General features: G+C 38.0%; 1 protein-coding gene and 1 long non-coding RNA gene across 11 annotated transcripts in view; one reads left to right on the forward strand and one right to left on the reverse strand.

Moving 5' to 3' along the window:
- The window catches only part of LOC136856557 (uncharacterized), a 55,446-nt gene extending 46,589 nt beyond the window's left edge, over positions 1–8,857 (forward strand). Inside the window, exons 2-3 of the long non-coding RNA XR_010858403.1 lie at positions 7,647–8,052; positions 8,362–8,857. This is a non-coding gene — a long non-coding RNA (uncharacterized lncRNA). The remainder of the gene's footprint in view (positions 1–7,646; positions 8,053–8,361) is intronic.
- The window catches only part of LOC136856556 (uncharacterized), a 430,695-nt gene that overhangs the window by 156,742 nt on the left and 250,353 nt on the right, over positions 1–23,600 (reverse strand). For 9 of the 10 annotated variants that reach the window (XM_067134403.1, XM_067134398.1, XM_067134404.1 and 6 more), the window contains 2 exons: positions 20,362–20,493; positions 15,404–15,563 (listed from right to left, as the gene is read on the reverse strand). In XM_067134403.1, the coding sequence (XP_066990504.1) occupies positions 15,404–15,563; positions 20,362–20,493 (292 nt within the window). The remainder of the gene's footprint in view (positions 1–15,403; positions 15,564–20,361; positions 20,494–23,600) is intronic. The other variant, XM_067134396.1, reaches the window with a different exon arrangement.

Here is a 23,600-nt window from a genome sequence, read left to right on the forward strand (position 1 = left end):
AGATATTCCTTGGCTCCTAGAACCAACCCATGAATCCCTGCCTTCGGTGCCTACCCTCCTGATTACCTGAGCAGACGCCAAAGACCTCAGCATAGATCATAACCATCTCATTGCTGCACAGGATGAAGATCTGGGTCTACAAACTATACGGACCAAGGCCCCACGAGATCCATCTACCATATCAGACTATTCCAGAGATCAATACCTGATGGCGAATGAAGTGCTTTTCTGGATTGCCTGGGAAGCCAGGGAACCTGCAAACGTTATTCATAAAGAATGGTGATCACGAGTAAGCTGTAGCGGCAAGTAATGAAACTGGCCTATGACGGGATCGGAGGGCACTTCGGTGTCAGCCAGACCACAAAGGCACTTACGGATAAGTTTTACTGGGTTGTACTGAGGAAGTCAGTGAAGACCTACATTTCATCATTTCCCACCTGCCAGACAGTGAGGAATGCAAATGAAGTCATACCTTGAGCCAAATTACAGAACATCCCTACGGTGGGCATACCTTTTCGGGATGTCATTGTTAATTACTTCACTCCTCAAGGGTGTGCCCAAACAAAAACTGGGAACGCCCACTGAAACTTGTAAGAATGAGGTCAAAGCCTTGTTACATTTCTTCTGTAGACTCGGTTTTCCGGTCACCATCCAGAGTGACCAGGTGAGGCATTTCATGTCTCACAAGTTTCATGCTAGCATGGTTAGTCATGGGATAAAGCACATCCACTCAACACCTTATTGGCCAGAAAGTCAAGGAATTGTGGAATGATTTCACCAATCCCTGTCATCAACATTAGCTAAACTCCAACATGAGAGTGGTGGGACTTGGGAGGATAACCTACCTATGCGCTGTTTGCCATCTGGCACAGCCCTTCAGAAACACTAGGATATAGCCCATTCGAATTATTATATGCACACTCCACAAGGGGGCCGATAGACATTAGACATTTTACATGAGATATCCAAAACTGCCTAAGGGCAGCGTGGGCAATTGTGCAAGCTAATGAAGCCGCAGCACAAGAAAGGGTCAAGATCAAGTTTGACTGCAAAACCAAAACCAGAAGCTTTGCCAGCAGACATGAAGTCCTGATGCTTCAGACAGGGGCTTCATGCCCTTTGGAACCACAGATCATAGCCCTCCACAAGATACTAAGGAAATGAGGAAATCTAAATTACCTAGTGAACTGCGGGCTGCGGCAAGCGAAGTGGCTGTATATTAACTTGCTGAAAACTTACAAGACAATGGGGGAAGATCCCTCACCATCTCCACCTGCTGTAGTTGGAATGGTCACCGTGCCCCAGCCCCTTGACACCAACTCACAGGTGTTAGGAAATCTCCAGTGTATTACTCCCTGCCTGACCAATGATCAGTGTGCTGACATAAAATCTCTACTGATGCGGCATGAATCTGTTGTGAAGGGCACCTTGGGCTATACTACAGTACTCGAGCATCATATCACTCTGGAGGAGAACATGTGGCCCATAGCCCAAGGATTCTACAAGGTAAATCTGCACAAGGCAGAAAGGATTAAGCAACAGGTTGAACTACAGCTAAAACTGGGCCTAATTGAAGACAGTGACAGCCTGGTCATCCCCCATAGTACTGGTACCAAAGGAAGGGGGAGGGGACTGTTTGTGCATCAACTTCAGGAAATTGAATAGGTCACAAAACCTGAGCAGTATGCTCTTCCTTGCATCAACATGTGCATAGACAGCCTGGGATGCGCCCCCTTCTTAAGCAAGACTGACCTTGAGAAGGGCTACTGGCAAGTACCTCTTTCAGTGGAGTCGCGCCCACTGACCGCTTTCACAACCCAAGACAGGTTTTCCAGTAAAAGGTCATGCCTTTTGGGCTGAAGAATGTACTGGCCTGCTTCCAAGGATTAATGAACAGAGTCCTCACTGGCATCGAGAACTGTGTCGTCTACTTGGATGACAGTGATCTACGCCCAGACCTGGGAAGAGCATTTAAATATCATCCCAAAGGTACTCAAAGCACTTCAGGAGGCGAACCTTGTAATAAACCTGAAGAGGTGCCAATTTGGAACCGCTGAAATTACATACCTAGGACATATTGTTGGAAGTGGCAAGATCATGCCCAAAGATGCCAACATTAAAGCTATAAGAGACATGCCATACCCTCAAACCAAAAAGGAAGCACAAAGGTTCGTAGGGATGGTCCAATATTTTAGGAGATTCATCCCAAATTTCTCTGATGTAGTGGCACCCATCACCAACCTCTCCAAGGGAAACAAGACCCTTGAATGCATCCCGAAATGCCAGGACGCTTATGACAACCTCAAAGCTGCATTGATGAACAAGCCAGCACTAAGCACCCCAGATTACGAGAAACCCTTCTACATGGCAGTGGATGCTAGTGATTTAGGAGTCGGAGCTGTTGTGTTCCAAATTTCGGATGGCATTCGCTACTCTATTGCATATTACTCAAAAAAGTTTAACCCAGCTGAAACTCGCTACAGCACCACAGAGAACAAGTTGCTGGTATAGTGCTCACCATGAAACATTACAAGGTGTATCATACAGATCACAAGTTCCCACTTATTGTCCTTATGGACCATAACCCACTGAGATACCTAACCCAATTCTGGAACCAGAATAAGCATCTAATGCAATGAAGCTTAGACATGCAAGATTACAGTTGGAAGATAGAATACATCCAGGGAACAGAAAATAAGATCCCTGACATCCTATCATGGCTCTAGAGCCCATAGGAAAAACCAGAACTTGCAGCTGTGCTGTTTCTTTCCTGCGTACTTAGTACCTTTTCCAGAGACGGTAACTAAGGCACTCCTTACCTTTTAAAAATGTTGTGACATATAATGTATTCCCCAAGTATATTTAACTTAGCTTTTTTTTCCTATTTTGCACTGTTACCATTTGCACTACCTTGTGTATGGGTTAGCACAAGCATAAGGGTGTAGAAATCAGACAAAGGTTGTCTGATCAAATCAACCACAATCCTTAGTGAAATGGATTTGTATGTTATGACTGACTTAGCAACGATATAATATAACAGAAGCAAGTCTTCATTAAAGTAAGATGAAAATGAATTAATAATGCTGTTGATCATGATTTGTGTTTGATATAAGTCACATACTTTTCTGCCTCATAGTTTGAATTGTCTAGAGTAAACTTTGCACGAAGACATGATTTAATATTTGAGATACATTAGATGAGAGAGGGAGTCATGTCTATCAATAAATAAAAAGCTTCCAGACGTTCATGCCCGAAAGGGGCATGCAATGTCTTCATTTGTTGGGGAGGCGTTACAAACGTCCTTTCAATTGTCTGCATTTTGCTTTTCCTGTCTTGATATTTCAATATAACGTAAAGTAAAACTGAAAGAAGTACTAAATGCTTTTGTGAAGTTCACTTGACGTTTTCCCATGCCTTGCCCTTCCAATAATGACAACCCAGGTGTCAAATGACCATACCCTAAGCCATTACCAACCCCTGATCTGATAATATTAATCCTTGCTTGAGGGGAAAATCAGTAGCCTGTTGCACATTTACACGAACCCTTTGAGATTTCACACAGTTCCAATACTGTTAAACAGTCCCCAGCCAATCTTGTCACAAGAGCTCTCTGAGGACATTCCCCCTCCGTTCAACTACCTACCACGCCATTAAGGGTCACCTCCTTGACCTGACCCACACCTGCATCTCGTCCCACTCAGCCTTGCCTCCCCACTCTAAGCATCTCGGTATTGTCCTCTTTTTCCATGGAACCTTTTATCAGCCAATTTTCAACGACCTTTCCAGATACCTGCCAGGATTAACGGCGTGCCCAAGACAAAGACAGTAGATGACCCTATTAAGAGGGAACTGTCAAAACACGACCATCGTCGGCGCTGTTTGCAGTATAAATACAAGCTCTGATGGACCATCCTTTGCTAGTATATCTTACGAAATCTACCTGTCGAGAAGTCTGTTTGAATAGGGACTCCGGTCGAGTCCCCAATAAACGTCTCTGATGCTGTCACTCTGAAGGTGGCCCTAACTAACTGCCTTGCCCTTTGAGTGCTGATGCCTCTGTGGCCCACCACTGCCCTTCTGCTTCATCTAATCCCTTTATGGTTGGGGACTGTATGTGACGCAGCTTCCACCGATACCGTGCTATGGGAACCTGGCTCTGATCTCCTCAAATCTTGTCCATGGACTAAGGTAATGTGATTGGAAGTTGTTTGTTCGGCCTTACCATTTTAATTTCACCTGAATTTTCCACCTGTTCTATTCCCATATCCATACCCCTTTGTGTTCTCCCTCAGAGAGTCATGTGATTTTGTTTGTGGAGTTTGATTTATCAATATTGGAATACTCGTGTTAATTTTGTGTTTGTTTTGACTATAAGTGGTGACATACAGTGAATTATTGATACCAGTGTCTTACTACTTGCTTACATTGTCCAAGTTAAGTGTTACTAAGAGTTTCTTTACATCTCCTGCTCTTGCAGATCCATGTTGCAAGTGCCTGTTGTGTGAAATTACCTGTAGGTCAACGGTGCCGTCTCCCTGCAAACTACAGGTGCCACACCTGACAAGATATCCAGAATCACAGTGTGATCTTTGTCTTGCTTGCTGCACCCCATCCTGTGCATTCTAAGGATCCTATCCCATACTTGCGCCATGTATTAACCAAGAAGGCAGAGTTTTAACGCTTGTACTTGTGTAGCACTCTTGCTTAGTGATTGTGATCTTAGTACAGTAATTTGAATAGTGCCACGGAGCTCCACTGATAGCTCCTGTAGATATTTCCTCTTCTGATATTTTAGTGAATTATACTTTTAAGTGGACAATCTAAGTTTGCCTTAAGCTCTTATTTTGATGGTATTTTGAGATAGTCACTACTAAACTTTCTGTTCACCGGAACGTAGCCCACTTCTTTACAAATTTGCACTAACATTTACACAATCTTCATTCTTATTTTTTCCTAGTAGTCATGAGATTGATAAATATTGTATTTACTTTATCAGTTGCCGTTATCAAGGTCATAATTAGAGTCACCCTTTATCCCCACGGCTGCGCGAACGTGACAACATTAAAAGCTACATATTTATCCTCCAAAGGAATATTAGTCGAAAAGGAAGAGATGAATCCATTTTTTGATTACCTGTGAAAAACTGTAGTGGAGATGTTCTTCAAATGATTTTTAGTGATAAAAAAAAACTGTGGAGATTTATTCATCTAATGACTGCCATGGTAGATAAAAATGTAAAGACTATATTTTTTTTACTGAATAATTTGTAGTAAAGTTACAAAGTAGATTCATCCATTTAATCATTTTTACAGAAAAAATGTAAGGAATACTAACACATCTTTGCATTCAGTCGCTTAGTTAATGAGAAGTAAATACAATATTTATCAATCTCATGATTACTAGGAAAAAATAAGAATGAAAATTGTGTAAATGTTAGTGGAAATTTGTAAAGAAGAAATTTATCAATCTAATTAATGTAAATGAAAAATTTAAAGTGGAGATTTATTACAGAAATTAAAAGTTACATATTTATCCCCCTAATGAACATTTGTGGAAAACGAGGAGACTTATTCGTTAAATAATTTTTGGTGAAAAACTGTAAATTCATTTTCAAATGATTTTCAGTGAAAACTTGCGAGGAGATTTATTTATTAATGGTGACTAAGATGGTTAGAAAAATGCAGAGTAAATTTCCTCTCTATGATATTTAGTGAAAAATAAAGAGTAACTAATCCACTTGATAATAGACAAAGATCATTTTCTCTGAATTTGAATATAGTGAGCTAAAAATATGTAAATAGGATAGTTATCCATTTAATGATTGTTCGTGAAAAAGTTTAAGAAAGAAATTATGTATTTAATAGCTGTTCCACTTAATGCAAATGTAAAGAGGAGATTGTTTGCTTTATGAATTTTATTAGAAGGTTGTGAAGACGACGCTGATCAATTTGATGACTGAGAGTTCAAGTGCAAAGATTATATGTACTTAATTTAATCAATATTTGTGAAAGAATGTGGGAGGATGCTTATCCATTTATCTATTAATAATAAAAAAAAATGTAAAGAAACCATTCATTCATTTGATGAATGCTAGAGAAATATGATGTGGAGGTTTTTCTATAAAATAATTGCTGGTAAAAAAATTGCAGGGACAATTGTACTATTTAATGAATGGTAGAGACAAAACAGTCGTGATTTGTAGTTTCAATGAATCTTGGTAAAACCTGATAAGAAGGAGAGTTGTTCTTTTAATATTTTTAGTGAAAAAATGACAAGAACCTATCTACATATACTGATTGTTAGTGAAAAATATAATGAGGCATCTTACTTATCTAGCATTTCTAGTGAAAATATTTAAACATAAAATCATCTATTTAATAAATGAAAAAGTAAATGCATCTATTTAATGAATGTTATTGCTAAGGCAAAGAATTAAATATTAGGTGATACTTGTGTATAAGCGGCATGAATTCACCATTAACCGAGTGTTACTAAATTGCCAATTGACTATCATGGCGCAAATGGTTAGATATGTATTCTAAGTGCAGAACCTGCATTCGACAGGAATATGTACAGCAGAGACGCTATCGACTTGCGCTTTTCTTATTAGCCGAGAAGCTGAATCGACTAAACGTCGACCTATTGTAGCTTCTGAATCAAAGGCACAGGTTTGAAGTGATATTAGACTATATTTGTGAATGCAAGAGTCATAGTAACAAAAATTCAGATATATATATATATATATATATATATATATATATATATATATATATATATATATATATATATATATTTGTATATATATGTATATTTCATAGGTTCTCGAAAAACTTATTTAAACTTAAAAGATCCAGAATGGGGAGGATAGTTTTTGACTCCAAAGTCTAGGTGCTGATATATATATATATATATATATATATATATATATATATATATATATATATATATATATATATATATATATATATATATATATATATATATATATATATATATTTAAACATATACATATCCATATATATGGGGAGGATAGTTTATATATATATATATATATATATATATATATATATATATATATATACATATATATATATATATATATATATATATATATATATATATATATATATATATATATATATATATATTAGTTACAAACGTCCTTTGATTGTTTGCATATTACTTTTCCCGTCTTGATATTTTTTATATATAATGTAGCATAAAATTGAAAGAAGTACTAAAGGGTTTTGTAAAAGGTCCCATTGACCTTCTCCCTTGCCTTGCCCTCCAACAATGACAACCAGGTATCGAAGAAGGGGATAATTTCATGACCGTACCCAAAGTAATTATCAATCCCTGACATGACCATATTAATCCTTAGTTAAGGGGAAAATCATTGCACATTTATGCAGACCCTTTGAGATTTAACCTAATGTTAACAGTCACCAGCCAATCTTGTCACAAGAGCTTTCTGAGGACCTTCCCCTCCATGTCTTTGCCTGTCATGCCATTAAGGGTCACTGTCTTGACCTGACCCATACTTGCGACTCCTCCCACTCATCCTCGCTCCTCCTTGCTAAGTATCTCCACATTGTACTCACCCTTCCTCGAACCTTTTATCGGCTGACTGTCAATGACCTTTCCAGATACCCGTCTGGATTAGCGGCATGCCCTAGACGAGGACAACAGATGACCCTATTAAGAGGAACTGTCAAAACACGACCATCGTCGGCACCATTTGCAGTAGAAATACGAGCTCCAATGGACCCTCTAGGAGCTAGTGTATCATATGACATCTGCCTGTCAAAAAGTCCGTCTGTCTAGGGGCTCTGATCGAGTCCCCACTAGACACTCTCTCTGATGCTGTCACTCTGAAGGTGGTCATCTCTCACCACCCTGCCCTCTGAGTGCTGCTGCCTCTGTAGACTGCTAGCACCCCTTTGCTTCATCTACTCCATCTATGGTGGGGGACTGTTCACGACACAGCTTCCACTGACGCCCTGCTACACGAACCCAGCTCTGATCACCTTCATGTCTTGTCCACAGACTAGGGTAATGTGATTGGAAGTTGTCTGTTCGGCCTCACCATTTTATCTTTACCTGATTTTTCCAACTGTTCCCCTATTTTCATAGCCTACACGCCCTCCGCCCTTGCATTTCTTCCTCAGAGACTCATGTGAGTTTGACTGTGGTGTTTGATTTTCAATACTGGAATACTAGTGTCAATTCTAACTTGCACTTTGATTATCAGTGTAAACATACAGCATATTTGTGGTACCAGTATCTTGCTATTTGCTTACGTATTCCAAGATAATTGTCATTCAAGTCCCTTCGTGTATTTCAACATCCCTTCTCTTGCAGATCCATGTTGCAAGTACCTGTTGTGTGGAATGACCTGTAGGTCAACAGTGCCATATTCCTGCAAACTACAGGTGCTATATCTAATCAAGATATCCGGAAATCCCAGTGTGATACTGCCTCACTTGCCATACCCCATACTGTACATTCTAAGATTCTCTCCCATACTTGCAATGTGTAGTAGCCTAAGAAGGCATAGTGATAATGCTTGCACATTGTGTGGCACTTTTGCTTAGAGAATTGTAAACTAGTACAGTAATCTTGAATAGTGCCATGGAGCTCCAATGTTAGTTCCTGTAAATATTTTGTCTTCGGATTCTTTTAGTGAATTATACTTTTAAGTGGACAATCTAAGTTTGCCTTAAACCTTTTAATCTCATGGTAATTTGAGTATAATCACTATTTCATATTTTGTTCACTAGAGCACAGCCCCCCTTGTTAGTCAGTTGCTGTTATCTAGGTCATAAGAGTCACCTCTTCTCCTGCACGGCTCCATGAAAGTGACATTTATATATATATATATATATATATATATATATATATATATATATATATATATATATATATATATATATATATATATATATATATATATATATATATGTATTGCATCGGTTGGGGACCTCTTTTCTATATAACTTCACCCGTTTTTACATTTGCAATATAACTGGGCAACGGAATAAAAAATTATTTAATTACTGGAACTGAATGGTTTACTGGAACTGTGGTTTCCACTCGCCCCTTCGAAAACTCTCTCTTTCATTCCCCAAAATGGTTAAGCCTAACCCTCTCTCCCTCTCTGTTCAAGGTGACTGCTTTTAGGCCTAATTCCAGGTACCCCTGCATCCAACAAGGCAAGGGTCCTAGGAGCCAAAAAGAGAAAGTTGCCCCCCCCACCCCATATTCTAAACCCTCCATGTGGGTTGACTGACGCCATGTGGTCGACATTATAGGAGACGTTACAAAGATTGACATTTGTGCCATCTGGAAGAGAAGCCAGCGTAATCCCCGAAGATTATTTATAGACGCTGCAACGAGAATCAAGAGAGAGAATGCTCAGAGCACAACCCAAGGACAGATGTCCTCACCTTGGCTGTCCTTTTAAATCTTCCACGTGTCGACCCCGGGGCTCGAACCAGTATACTTTGTGGTGGCATTTTAATTCCCTCCTTCATCGCCAGCGCCTTATCAACGAGGACACCGTCATCTTGACGAAGGTAATGTACTGGAGCAAAGTTCTTTTAGTCAGTCACAATCCTGTTATTTCTCTGCCTGATATTTCTTTTATTTTCCATTGTGTGATCACCTTCGGTAATTGTGTTGGAGCATTCAGTGTTAACGTAATTATGCATTAGTGTTGAACTGAGTTATCTGGCACCGTCTGTGCATTCCTCAGTTTCCCTTTGAGGGTCTTATTATTATTGCAAGTAACCGTCTTGCATATACTGTATTTGCAGATAGGCCTCGACTATGGAATCTGTTGGCTCCATCCATGTGCAGTCCCCCTTCTATCCCCCACTGCGGTGTTCCTGTCATGAAGACACTGTCGGAGTAGAATATTTATTCTGAGTAGGATTCATTATTTTAGCAGGCCTAAAATAATTCGTCATTCCTCTCATCTGTGTTTGCTATGTAAATATAATCAGTTAAGAGAACCCTTTAGTTTACGTAATTTTCCCTCACATGAAGAAGGCCTTAAGCCATAGATTTCCCTTGCTTTGTCTACAAATTGTCCTAATATTGAGTCAGATGTGTAATAAATAAAAGGAACTCCCTGTGTTCATCCGTTGCCGCCCAGAATCAAGTATCCCCAGGACATTCATAGCAATATATATACGAAGGCAGGAGCAGGCACTCAGATAGTAAACATAATGGAGGTATGAAAAGGCATTCTGTTTCCTATCCATTTATTAAGATGCCAACGTTTCATATCGCTTGATACATTTTCCAGGCTGAAATAGCTATTAAAATAAACAGTATTTACGTATAAAAGATTGGATATATGCACTTTACATACTTATTTACACCATATTAGCAGTTAAAAAACAGAACAAGGGGAAAAGCCAAAAGCAGAAGCAAGAAGCACAAAACACCTACCCACAATGGTAGCGTACAGCAGACTAACAAGAAATGCAAAACAGGAGAGAAAGAGAGGGGGAGGGGGGGGAGGGGAGCACAGACACAGAGGCTAAATACAAGAGCAAACTATGCAATGAACAGTTGGGTTGATGCTGACTGGTGATTGAGGGTGGGGACAGTCAATTTGATCGTTATAGATTCAATGGTGGCCAGTTCCTCCATACTTCGTGTTCTTCCCACAATACTAAAGTCTTTGGCGTCCAGTACTGTGGAAGAACACGAAGTTTGGAGAAACTGGCCACCCTTGAATCTATAATGATCAAATTGGAGTCTAGTATTGTGGGAAGAACATGAAATATGGAGGAACTGGCCACCCTTGAATCTATAATGATCAAATGGACTGTCCCCACCCTCAATCACCAATCAGCATCAACCCAACTGTTCATTGCATAGTTTGCCCTTGTTTTTAGCCTCTGTGTCTGTGCTCCCTCCGCCCCCCCCTCTCTCTCTCTCTCTCTCTCTCTCTCTCTCTTTCTCACCTGTTCTGCATTTCTTGTTAGTCTGCCTTACACTACCATTGCATTGTGGGTAGGTGTTTTGTGCTTCTTGCCTCTGCTTTTGGTTTTTCTCCTTGTTCTGTTTTTTAACTGCTAATATGGTGTAAATAAGTATGTAATGTGTATATATCTTTTCCTTTATACGCAAATGCTGTTTATTTCAATCGCTATTTCAGCCTGGGTAGAGAAAATGCCTTTCCACAGCTCCATTATGTGTATATATGTGTGTGTGCGTGTATAATACAGAGAACAGAATTACTATAACAATGATAAAAATACGTTTAATAGGTGGCTAGTCAAAATAAATAAGATAAGGCAAAATACAATTCTAAAATCTCAAAAATGGAAGGTACAAACGCACGACCAATTCACTCGTCAAGATAAAACCAATAAAAGGCAGACTGAAAATAAACACAAATGTGAGGTTGCAGCCACATTTTTAGCCAAAGAAGGTTTCATCTCAAAGGAATATAATACTTCTAAAATGTCGAGATCTGCAGCAAACGGAGCAATAGCTAAAACATAAAAATCATCTACAGTATATGTAGAGGGTGAGTGACCAGTCTCCTGGCTGCGTTCTCTCATTGCACTGTAACTGGGTCTTGAAAGATAATTGCCTGTACGAAATGACTTAGCGAGATGCTCATACCATCTCATCCGAGCTGATCTCGTAGTTTTTCCAAAGTTAAGTGGCGTCACAACCACCACACTGCCATTTATAGATCAGATTGGACCGAGGGCCTATTGGTATAGGGTCTTTATAAGAATGATCTAAATCATTTTGCAAAGTGAAATATATTTTGATATTTAGCTGAGGGTAAGCAATAGACAAAATAGAAATTAATTGGTTTTTAAATCGTAACTATGAGTTCCGGTAAAGGTTAAAGGTAAATAAATAACAATTTTCCTTACATTAACGGTAGTTTCGGGTTGTTCGTTCACATAAAATTTCAAGAGTTGTTTACCAATATACGCATTCATGTAATTCAACGGATAGCCACTGGTTTTTGAAAGTGACCTTAGAAATTCCAATTCTTGATGCAAATCCAAAAAGCTAGAACAGATTTCATATGCTCTGGTTACTAGCGCAAGTGTCAAATTCATTTGATATTTCAAAGGTGTAGTTGATTGAAATTTGGACATAAGACCTGTGAAAGTATGCTTTCTAAAGACTGAAGTGTAAAATTTATCATTAAGACTTTTTACCTAAATATCTAGAAAAGCAAGCGTATGATTATCTTCGATTTCAGAAGTAAATTCTGCATTAACATGTTTACTATTTAGGTACTCCAAAAAACGAGGAACCTGGTCACGACTCTTAAAAATTAAGGTGTCATCAACATACCTCCCGTACAGTAAGGGCTTAAAATCTAACACTCGTCTAACCATCATTCCTCCATAAAACACATGCAAGCATTTGTCAAAGGCAGTCTTATACTGGATCCCATGCCTACACCGTCAGTTTGCTTATATAACAAACCGTTAAACAAGAAGTTACATTCTTTGGTAGCTAAGAATAAAAGTTCCTTTAACTGCGACCTGTTAAGCCCACCAAAGAATGTTACTTTTTGTTTACCGGTTTGTTATATAAGCAAACTGATGGTGTAAGCACGGGATCCGATATAGGACCATCTTTGGCAAATGCTTGTATGTGTTTTATGGAGAAAAGATGGTTGGACGAGTGTCCTTTAGATTTTAAGCCCTTACTGTACAGGAGGTATGCTGATGACACCGTCTTCATTTTTAAAAGTGAAGTTCAGCAGGGATGGTGAACAGTGACGTAGTTAACTATGGCGTGGTGATGATGTGAAACACTTCCGGCTGAAAACTCTATATATAAAAGGAGAAGGCGAGAGGAGTAAGAGTAGCCTGCTGTAGTGGAACAGTGGCGGTAGAGTTGGCAAGAAGGCTGTGTAAGATGAGTGATGAGTGACAAGTGAGTCTCTCTCAGTATGGATAAGACTAAGAAATTTTCGTACTTGTCTCTCTGCAATGAAGGGACACAAGCTGTTTGCATGGCCAAGTTTTGGACTGAGTTTATTTCAGTCTCGAAGCACCATTCGACTCCCCTAAAGGCAGTTCATTCATAGAAGCTTATGTAATCGACAGGATAAGAAAGCAAAAACTACATTTTCAAGCTGATTAACCATGAAGAATATATTCGTCATTTTGTAAGGAAGATAATTTGTTCCTACAGAACTTGAAGCTAACGCCTGCTGCGGCACACTTACTCGCTATCTGTAACATTATATGTAAGACTGTGAAACGAGAGATTTCACGAAATCCCTGTAATTTTCAGGGAATTCGTGAAATCACCAATTCATTTAGGGACATTTGATCCCCAAGAGGCTAGTACTAAAGATGGCGAAACAGTGATTCATCTACACTGTTTTGCTGGGTTTAGTACTAGCCCCATGGGATCAAGTGTGTTTTGCCATGTTTAGTACTAGCACCTCGGGGATCAAATGTGTTTTGCCATGTTTAGTACTAGCACCTCGGGGATCAAATGTGTTTTGCCATGTTTAGTACTAGCCCCTCGGGGATCAAATGTGTTTTGCCAAGTTTAGCACTAGCCCTCGGAGACAAAATGTGTTTTGCCAAGTTTAGTACTAGCCCCTCGGGGATCAAATGTGTTTTGCCATGTTTTTAGTACTAGACAAAAATGTGTTTTGCCCTCAGGGATCAAATGTCCCATGTTTAGTGATCAAATTTGATCATTTATTTGATCACCGAGGGCTAGTACTAAACATGGTAAAACACATTTGATTTCGATGGTTAATACTAAACACGGTGAAACAGTGTAGATGAATCACTGTTTTGCCGTGTTTAGTACTAGCCTATCGGGGATGAAATGTTCCTAAGTGATTTGGTGATTTCACGAATTATCTGAAAATTTCAGGGATTTTGTGAAATCCCTGGTTTCACAGTCTTACTGTAATATATATATATATATATATATATATATATATATATATATATATATATATATATATATATATATATATATATATATATATATATATATATATATATATATATATATATATATATATATATATTTATATATATACTGTATATATATATAACTGAATCACGGAAATGTGGAAAGTGATGAATATATAAATAAAGACAAAATCCACGAAGGAAAGAGAAACAACGGAGTGCTGTGAGGCCTTTCGACTTATCATCCTGTACTAAGCAGTGGATTTTGTCTTTATAGATACACACACACACACACACACATATATATGTATATATATATGTATACACACACACACATATATATATATATATATATATATATATATATATATATATATATATATATATATATATATATATAAACAGAATAGCCAAACAAATTCAGTGTGCATTCAATAAGACAGGAGGGCATAAGTTCCAGATTCATTAACTTACAAAGTACAATTTACCAAGTACTTGCTTCCGAAGGCATAATATAAAGTACTCTTCTTCATCGTTACCGATGCACTGATGATATACAGTAACGGCTACACTCGGATTTATATGTGCTCCTCCTAACATCTGCTGTTAAAAATGTGCTGAAATAATAAGAAAGCGTTCGGCGCTTCTTTCTTCTATTTTTCCTGTGACCTCAGCTGAAAATATATATATATATATATATATATATATATATATATATATATATATATATATATATATGTGTGTGTGTGTGTGTGTGTGTGTATGTGTGTGTGTGTGTGTGTGTATATATATATATATATATATGTAAATTATATACATATATATTGTTTGTGTGTATTTGTGTTTAGTTTAATATATGCTTCTTTCTAATTAAAACCTTTTTCTTGTTAAAGAGGCGAATTTACTACTTCCTTCTCTCTCTTTTCTTTCCCTGGTCCTGGGCTAGAAAACGACATTTGGTTCCCCATTCTAGTGACCTTTTGCTTAAGCGAATCATCTTCGGAAACGCAGTCGTACTATTGTTGTTTGAAACCTCGATATAGTGCAGAATCTGGAGTATCTTTATACTCCAGTCAACTCTTGTGAATGACCTCTCGAGGGCATATCGATTTGCGACTGTTGACAACAAGGTAATGTCATACTTGTCTCTGACGTTGGATACACATTGATAATGAAGGCCTATAAAGTTGCACAAAGATCATTATTTTCAGTAGACTCTTAATAGGAGAAAGTGAAGGGGGGTTGGGGAAAGAGAGAATATATTATTATGAGGGACAATAGGAATAAGAGAGTGCTGTGCTGCAAGAAAGCAACAAGTAAACAAAGCACATGGAACTTCTACTAAATATCTGACGAGATGAGGTTCAACTTAAGATAGTCATTCGTACCCTAAGTAGTAAAGTAACTCCAAGTGCAGCAAGTGCATGTCTAACAAGCAGACCACAGACCATCATGCATGCTCTGACCTTGCTATTGAGATTGTTCGTATTGCTGGCCTTGGCTTGAGCCTGGCTAATAACTTCGAAGACTAGGTGACTGGCAACATCTCGCAGCTCGCTCACAGACGACGACGTCTGGCTGATGTTCTTAAGGACGCGCTGTCGTTCACCCCCGTCCCCGCCTTCGCTAAAAAGATAGTGACAGTGTGAGATTTGGTCATGTTGATAGTTTCGTAGGCTATAGCTTGTTTGGTAAGTTCACTGGGGAAATAAAGTAAATATAAATAATTAGTCATAAGGTAAATAGGCTGGAGAATTAAGTCTACGTCGGAAAAAAGACATTGTGTACAAATGTACAGTACATGCTAGGCAATGAGGTTCAATACTGTTTTGGAGCCTTTGTTATCTTTTCATGAGTCACGTGACCACTCTTCAGTGTGAGATGTAGAAAGTCAATATGAGGTTTGTCTAAAAGGCACTTTCATAAAGGATATCTTAGGTCAATAAGTGACAGGTCCCTGGTTCATTCACGAGAGCAGATTCAAATCGGAGTCAACCACGTTCTGTCGTGGTGTCCCTGTCCTGTCCGGATGGCTGAGCAAATCTTGGTAAGACTCTTCATACTTTCCTTACGTATGGTTTCACCAACTGATAACTGCATAAAGAATACTGAGACAATGCTAATATTTCTTTTTTAGATATTTTGTGGATGTTTCTTTTGTGGAGAAAGGCATTTTCATCATACTACCACCTGTCCTATATGGCCAACTTTAGTTCAGTGGATAAGGGAAATGTACAATACTGTACAGACTGATGTGAAAACTGCACATTTGTACTTCCTGTGAGTTTGAAGTTGAATGTCACAGATGAAATAAAAGAACAGGTCGTAAAAATATACCACGTTGTTTGGGGGAAATGTTTTTGCTTTATCTTTGCATTTAAACTCATATTTTCCTTTTTTCTCTTGCTCATCAATGAGTATGCTTTTCCAAAATAGGCAAAAATCGCTTTCAATATAGACAGAGAAAACATACATTCTAATTAAAGCTAAGTCAATATACATAGGTGCTTTGGAAAATATCGGAAATGATTAATCAGTTGAATGAAATACACCTACACATCGGATGCATTAGGAACACAATACAAACTAATTTAATACGGAGAGAGAGAGAGAGAGAGAGAGAGAGAGAGAGAGAGAGAGAGAGAGAGAGAGAGAGAGAGAGAGAGAGAACGTCCTTTAGCTAAAGCCAAAAACAGTCAGAAAAACTGAAGCCACAGTGGTCGAAACGAGCAACAAATAAGGAGAATGACACACCATTTTTTTCACAGACGTATATAGATTCCGTCAACTTGAAGCATCGGCAATATATTGAACACATGGCGCAAATGGTTTAGAAACAACGATGGACAGTCCAGTAGCTTTGATCAATGAATTGCACTTTTACAAAATCAAGGCATATTTCCCAAAGACATCTATCTCATAGAAACAAGTTCATGTCATTGTAAAGAACTGTGTTGATACTGCTGGCATTTCTCCTTCAATGGAATTATAAGTGTCTGAAGAGACGCAACTTGCTTACGCAAGTTTACGTAAAGGTAGCTTATTATTTTTGTGTCTGTCATGTCAGAGATCGAACTTCAATCTATCGAGTTTCTATAAACCCCATTTTTGTAAGGTATGAGATACACACAAACACATATATATATATATATATACATACATACATACATACATATATATATATATACATATAATATATATATACATATATGTATCTCAGGTTGAATTGGCAAAGGCATGTATGTCTCTCACAAGATCAAGTTTATTCTGCCAACGTTTCACATCACATGATGCCTCATCCTCAAGGCTGGAATATTACAGACTATAAATACTTAAAACGTCACTTATGCAACGGGAAAAACTTCTTTAAAAACTTTAAACATTTGCAAATACAAAAATTAAAACAAGAACTTGAAAGGAAAACCTCCCAAGGCAAGAGCTAAAAAGTGACTAAAAAGACAGGGAGAAAATAAACAAACGAAAGAAGCCTATAACGAACGAGGAGAGCAAACAAACAGGCAGTTATGCTATAAACAGTTGTGTGGACGATGATTGGGTGTTTAGTGTTGGTACATTTTAGTTTTTATAATACGCGACTCTAACACCATCAACTCGTCGTCCTTACGGGCAGATCCAATGATTTTAAAATCATTTATATCCAAGCGGGTACCACAAATCTTAGAATGGTTCCGGACATTGTATAGTTCGGGATTGGACAATGTGCAACCCGTCCTGAAGCTGACACCTGGGTGGGAGCAGAAACGGACCTTGAGAAGCCGTGCGGGACACGGTCTTTATTTCTAATGATGGTTCTTGTTTCAGACAGGTGGAGGGATGGGCAGTGGGAAGCCCTTTAGGTCTTACCTTCGCCAATATTTTTATGAACTCCCTGGAGGAGAGGAGACAGTATTTGATAATTGTCCCCTTAGTTTCCGCCCTTTATTTTATAAAAGATATGTGGACTACACCTTTGCCCAGTTTAAATGCGATTTTAATGCAGATTCCTATTTGTAATTCATTAATGTCCAACATCCCACTATTAGGTTTACAGTTGAGAAAGAAAGTCGCAACTCTTTATCATTTCTAGTTTTACGGATCACTAGTGAAGATAATGGGTTTCAAACCAGTTCATAGGAAAAATACATTTACAGGGTTAGACACTAATTTTTATTGTTTGTGTAATTTCAATTTTAAGTTGAATTCTCTCTCTACCCTCCTCCACAGGGCGTATTCTCTGACTTCCAGCTGGCCAGCCTTTCATAAAGGAATAGAGTTCTTGGCTAATTTTTTCCGCAACAATTGTTTTCCAACCCACTATTTCCATCGAGTACTTAATAAACTCCTAACCGCAAAAATGAAACAACCTGTTCCCGTATATACCGTTCCCAAATTAAGTATTTATGCTGACTTCCCTTTCCTTCATGACAAAGGTTTTAAAAAGATACGTATGAATTTTTCAGAGTGAAGGACACACTGCGCCCTTCCTTGACATCCAACATTATTTATAAATAAATATACCTGTCCCAGATGTAGTCTGGGAACCTGCGTTGGACGTACGAGGAGGCTTCTAAAGGTCCGTTTCTGCTCCCACCCAGGTGTCAGCTTCAGGACGGGTTGCACACTGTCCAATCCCGAACTATACAATGACCGGAACCATTCTAAGATTTGTGGTACCCGTCTGGATATAAATGATTTTAAAATTATTGATCTGCCCGTAAGGATAACGAGTTGATGGTGTTAGAGTCGCGTATTATAAAAACTAATGTACCAACACTAAACACCCAATCATCGTCCACACAACTGTTTATAGCATAACTGCCTGTTTGTTTGCTCTCCTCGTTCGTTATAGGTTTCTTTCGTTTGTTTATTTTCTCCCTGTCTTTCTAGTCACTTTTTAGCTCTTGCCTTGGTAGGTTTTCCTTTCAAGTTATTGTTTTAATTTTTGTATTTGTAAATGTTTAAAGTTTTTAAAGAAGTTTTTCCCGTTGCATAAGTGACGTTTTAAGTATTTATAGTCTGTAATTTCCAGCCTTGAGGATGAGGCATCATGTGATGTGAAACGTTGGCAGAATAAACTTGATCTTGTGAGAGACATACATGCCTTTGCCAATTCAACCTGAGATGTTTGTCGGGTCTGTTTCCCCTACGACTCTTCTATATATATATATATATATATATATATATATATATATATATATATATATATATATATATATATATATGTATGTATGTATGTGTGTGTGTGTATGTATGTATGTATGTATGTATGTATGTATGTATGTATATATATATATATATATATATATATATATATATATATATATATTCTTTTCATAAAAAATAAAGGGGCTGACATTCCATTACTTGCTTGTCGGCCCTTTGCGTCCATATTGAATGAGAGGCAACATGCCAATACTACTGACGGAAACCGAGAGCGGTCATTGAACCTATATTCAGTAATACTAGATGATAATGTCATTAATAACAATGATAAAAGAGGACGAGAATTATAGGTTATTAAACTAAGTAAGAACTTAGGCATTGATAACAAAAACCGTATAAAAAATAAACTTAATAAGCAGATATTTAGAAGTAGGGGGTTGAGATATTATTGTAAACCATTTTTTAAAATGACTTATAAAGAATTTCAGAGCCAAAGAGTGCAGAGTTTTAGTTTTCTTTCTATTTATGCAAATGAGTTTCAGCAGTTGGCGATGATGGTCTGCTTATATTCTTTTATTTTAAACTTATTAAGCAAGGTGCATATGTGTGTGTGTGTGCATGTGCGCTTAATTCCTGGAAATATATTTTAATGGCAGCTGTTTCGTTAGTATCCATTTTTAGCAGCTGTCTTGCGTACATGGCCACGTCTTTTACTATAATAGCTCCATTAACACTAAACACACAGTATATTTATTAAGCAAATAAAGAATATAAAGAACGAAAGAGGATTCAGTCTACGTTAACATTACAACAGCAACCAAACACAGAAACGCACAAGGCCACGTCAGAGACGAAACCACTTTAGGACAGACATAACAGATGAACTTTACAATACCGTTACAGAGAGAGAGAGAGAGAGAGAGAGAGTAGGCGACTAATACGCATCCTGAACGGCAAACATCAAACAACACCAGAACAGTACGATACAACACCAAGTATCTTGCAGCAAAGTTAAATTCAGTTCAACTGAAACATTCCTCTGGGAAACTCTGTTAATCTTTGCTTCATCATCTTCGTCTTCTCCATCTTGTTTCAGTGGTTACCAAGTGAACTGAAAAATCTCCCACTGCCAATCCCTTTTGGGTTTCTGCTGCTTCTTCATCAGTGGTTGTTAGCCGCTGCAAAAGCAAAAGTTTCCGTCCCTTGATGGCAGGCGGAGAAGCCTTCCCCTCCCTGGTTCCCCTGGCCGTAGGGCGCATACCTGTCTCTGGCAGCGGAAGAGGAAGCCACGTTCCCCGATTCTGACTTATATCGAAGGAAAGAGGCGATAGAGCTTTCCATGTCTGCGTGGATATCGCCGTTCTCCAGGCCAATGCCGATGTGCGACGATGACCTGGTTGCATGCAAAGTCAAAGTTCAGAAGCTTAAAAAGATTGCAAAAATGACGGGTTTTAGACGGGGTTACAGAAAATAATACAGGCGAATAAAATCAAAATAAAGAATAGGGAGCACATCAAGTATTGCAATGATTACCACAATTGTAAAGAAATTTTTTCTTTTCAGGGACCTTGAAAACCGCTCGGAAGTTGTAAGCATTTGTGTAAAACGTTAATACGATTTATTGAGTCCCGCGATACTGAGATCAAAGTCAGACAATAGCTGAGAAGATCAGAGGTTCCCTTGCATATGTCAGCCATGTACAAAAGTGCTCTAGTGGAAATGTTAGGCCTTACGGAACCTTTCATAAGGTCTAATGACTTTAATATTTTCTCTGTTATTACAATACTTAGGAGTTTTAGAGGGATATCGGAATTCAATGGCTAAAATACGCATACATAACTCGCTACAGCAGAAAACTTCAAAGCTGAAGGCAGATAAATTATCAGATCAGATTAAAAATATCTCACTATCAGTTGGTCTTCCTTAACAACCTGATGTATTTATTCTGGAAGTAAATGCCTCCCATTATGCATTAATAGAATCAATGAATTACATTAATTTAATAGCTGAAGTGATATTCCTCTGTCTACCGCTTTGTGTACCCCTTTTCTTGATTAATAAAGAAGGAATGTTTATTTTCATGGAGTGTCCCATAGATTCATGAGTCTGATTCTGATATCCAGTAAGGCACAACAAACAAATATGAAGTACGCTGTGCAAGAATGTATACACAATAGCTTATTACACAATGGCATTTTATTAAAAAGAAAATTAACTGTTATTTACATACTTACATAGGATATTACATATATTTTTATTAAAATGATTTTAATAGCATTTAGCTTGTTCCATAGTAGGCTATTACAAACACACATTAGGAGAGCAAGCGTGGCAGAACAGACGCTTTGGCTTCTTAAACAAGAAGGCTGTCGCGGTACTTTTGGTCACTGATGAGCAAAAAGAAATGTCCAAGAATGAAGGGCAATGTGTACATAACAATCACAGTACAGAGCAAAATGAATTGAGATTTTTTGAAAAGCAAGCTATTAATAGTGCTTCCAGGAAGTTCATTAAATTAATGATTTGTTTTAAATTGTCACCCTACTGATAATAACCATAATCAGTAAATGCGTTGCAAGTTCACCTATTTTCCCGAGTTTATTACGACCTGCTAAGTGAATCTAAATCATTATCACTTTTGTAATCACATTTTTAATTGTTTTAACTTTATATTAAACAATTATAGCATTATGCATATATGTATAGCCACAAACACAGATACTTTGCTATACCTATTAATTTAGAATAATCAGTTAAAATAAAATTGAGATTTTTAACATTAGTGCATACATTCAACCACACACACACATACATACATACACAGCTAACATGGTAGAGGTGGGTTGACATCGATTCTAATTATAAATACCCGAGTTCGACAGTGATTTGTCGGTGGGTATCGGTATCAACTTAAACCTCCCTTGATGGCCATGTGGTTTAAGGCGTCACTGTAGTACTGAGTTCTTGTGCTTTCGTGGTTCGAGCCCACGAGACGACGAACTTATTATCAACTAAAAAATTCCCCTTCAGGTAACATTTAGAAAAATATATTATTTCCGAGGTAGACCGAATTGGATATTAAAGGACGTTTGTAGCTTAATGCTTGTATATGAATCACGGTGATGCGATAAAATTCATACATACATATATGTGTATTGTGTATATATATATATATATATATATATATATATATATATATATATATATATATATATATATATATATATGTGTGTGTGTGTGTGTGTGTGTATATATATATGTGTGTATGTATATATGTATATATATGTATACATACAGATATATATGTATATATACAGTATATACACGCACATATACATATATACAGCATATACACAATATAAATATATGTGCGTGTGTGTATATATATTTCTATTGAAGTCGAAGGCCTCATTTGCAAAGACTATCTTTTTATTTAGATTTTGGATTAGTCTATACTTCTCCTTTTCTTCAAGTAAGCTTCTCGTGGATAAAGAAAGATTAGTCACATTAATTTTGCTTTCCTTACTTCTTTTAGTCGACGGACCGTTTCCTCGCCTACCGGGAGCATCTTCAGACTAAATTACAAATTAGCATGAACAGTTTTCATTACAACATGCAGACTTAACAGCTATGGCGTAAATGTTAAACATGACGTCACTGGAGTGATGAATTTCTATTGGTGGGCGGGTCTCATTCTCTTTTGCTTAGTACGTGCGGCAGCAAGGCATTTCTGGAGCTCCGTGGAACACAGCTTATCCCAGGACGTGCAACAAGGAGCGTGAGTGGGAGCCTGATCTCCGTCTCTGGCTGAGAGTCTTGATTCTCTAAGCCTAAGAGGACGGTATTTTCTGTCGTATTCGGGAGCGGCCTTTCGCTCGTTTCTCCCTCCGGATTCTCACAGATGTCTTGTGGTTTCCTTGAAGAGGGGTGGTGGAAGTCCACGTTCCTTTGTATGTTTAATACAGGCCGTTGTTAGTTATAGGTACTGCTTGTGCTATTTGCAATCTGTGGAATAGGCTTTTCTAAGCACGATCTCTGAACCTTCTTATAATTATTCTGCTAGTGCTGGTTTATGGTCGTGGGCATTTACGTCATGTTGGAATATCGGCAATCCGTTGGTTGTGGTAGGATTGCAGTCGCCTGAGTAGAGCGTTAGTGGTGTGACCTACAGTATGTAGCAATTGCTGAGGGCTTGATATGTCCCTTCGTTCGCTGCATTCAAATTAGGCAGCTCTCTACTAATAAGAGTCACGACAGCGCTCTACGTGCATATGTGCTGTGCAGCACAGCACCTCAGTGACGACGACGCGACGTCCACCTCACCGGGAAACATCGTCTAGTGTACTGTAGTCGAGTGGCATATCATAGCCAGTTTAAGGATGGGTCAAGGCCATGAAAAGGATAACTGTACAGTCTCTGTTATTTACTAGATTTAGCCCTTTATGAAAGGCAAGATCCCCAAAGCATTTGATAACTTGAATGATGATGATAATGATGATA

The sequence above is a fragment of the Macrobrachium rosenbergii genome, chromosome 36 (genome assembly GCF_040412425.1).
Source record: "Macrobrachium rosenbergii isolate ZJJX-2024 chromosome 36, ASM4041242v1, whole genome shotgun sequence".
Classification (NCBI taxonomy): domain Eukaryota; kingdom Metazoa; phylum Arthropoda; class Malacostraca; order Decapoda; family Palaemonidae; genus Macrobrachium; species Macrobrachium rosenbergii.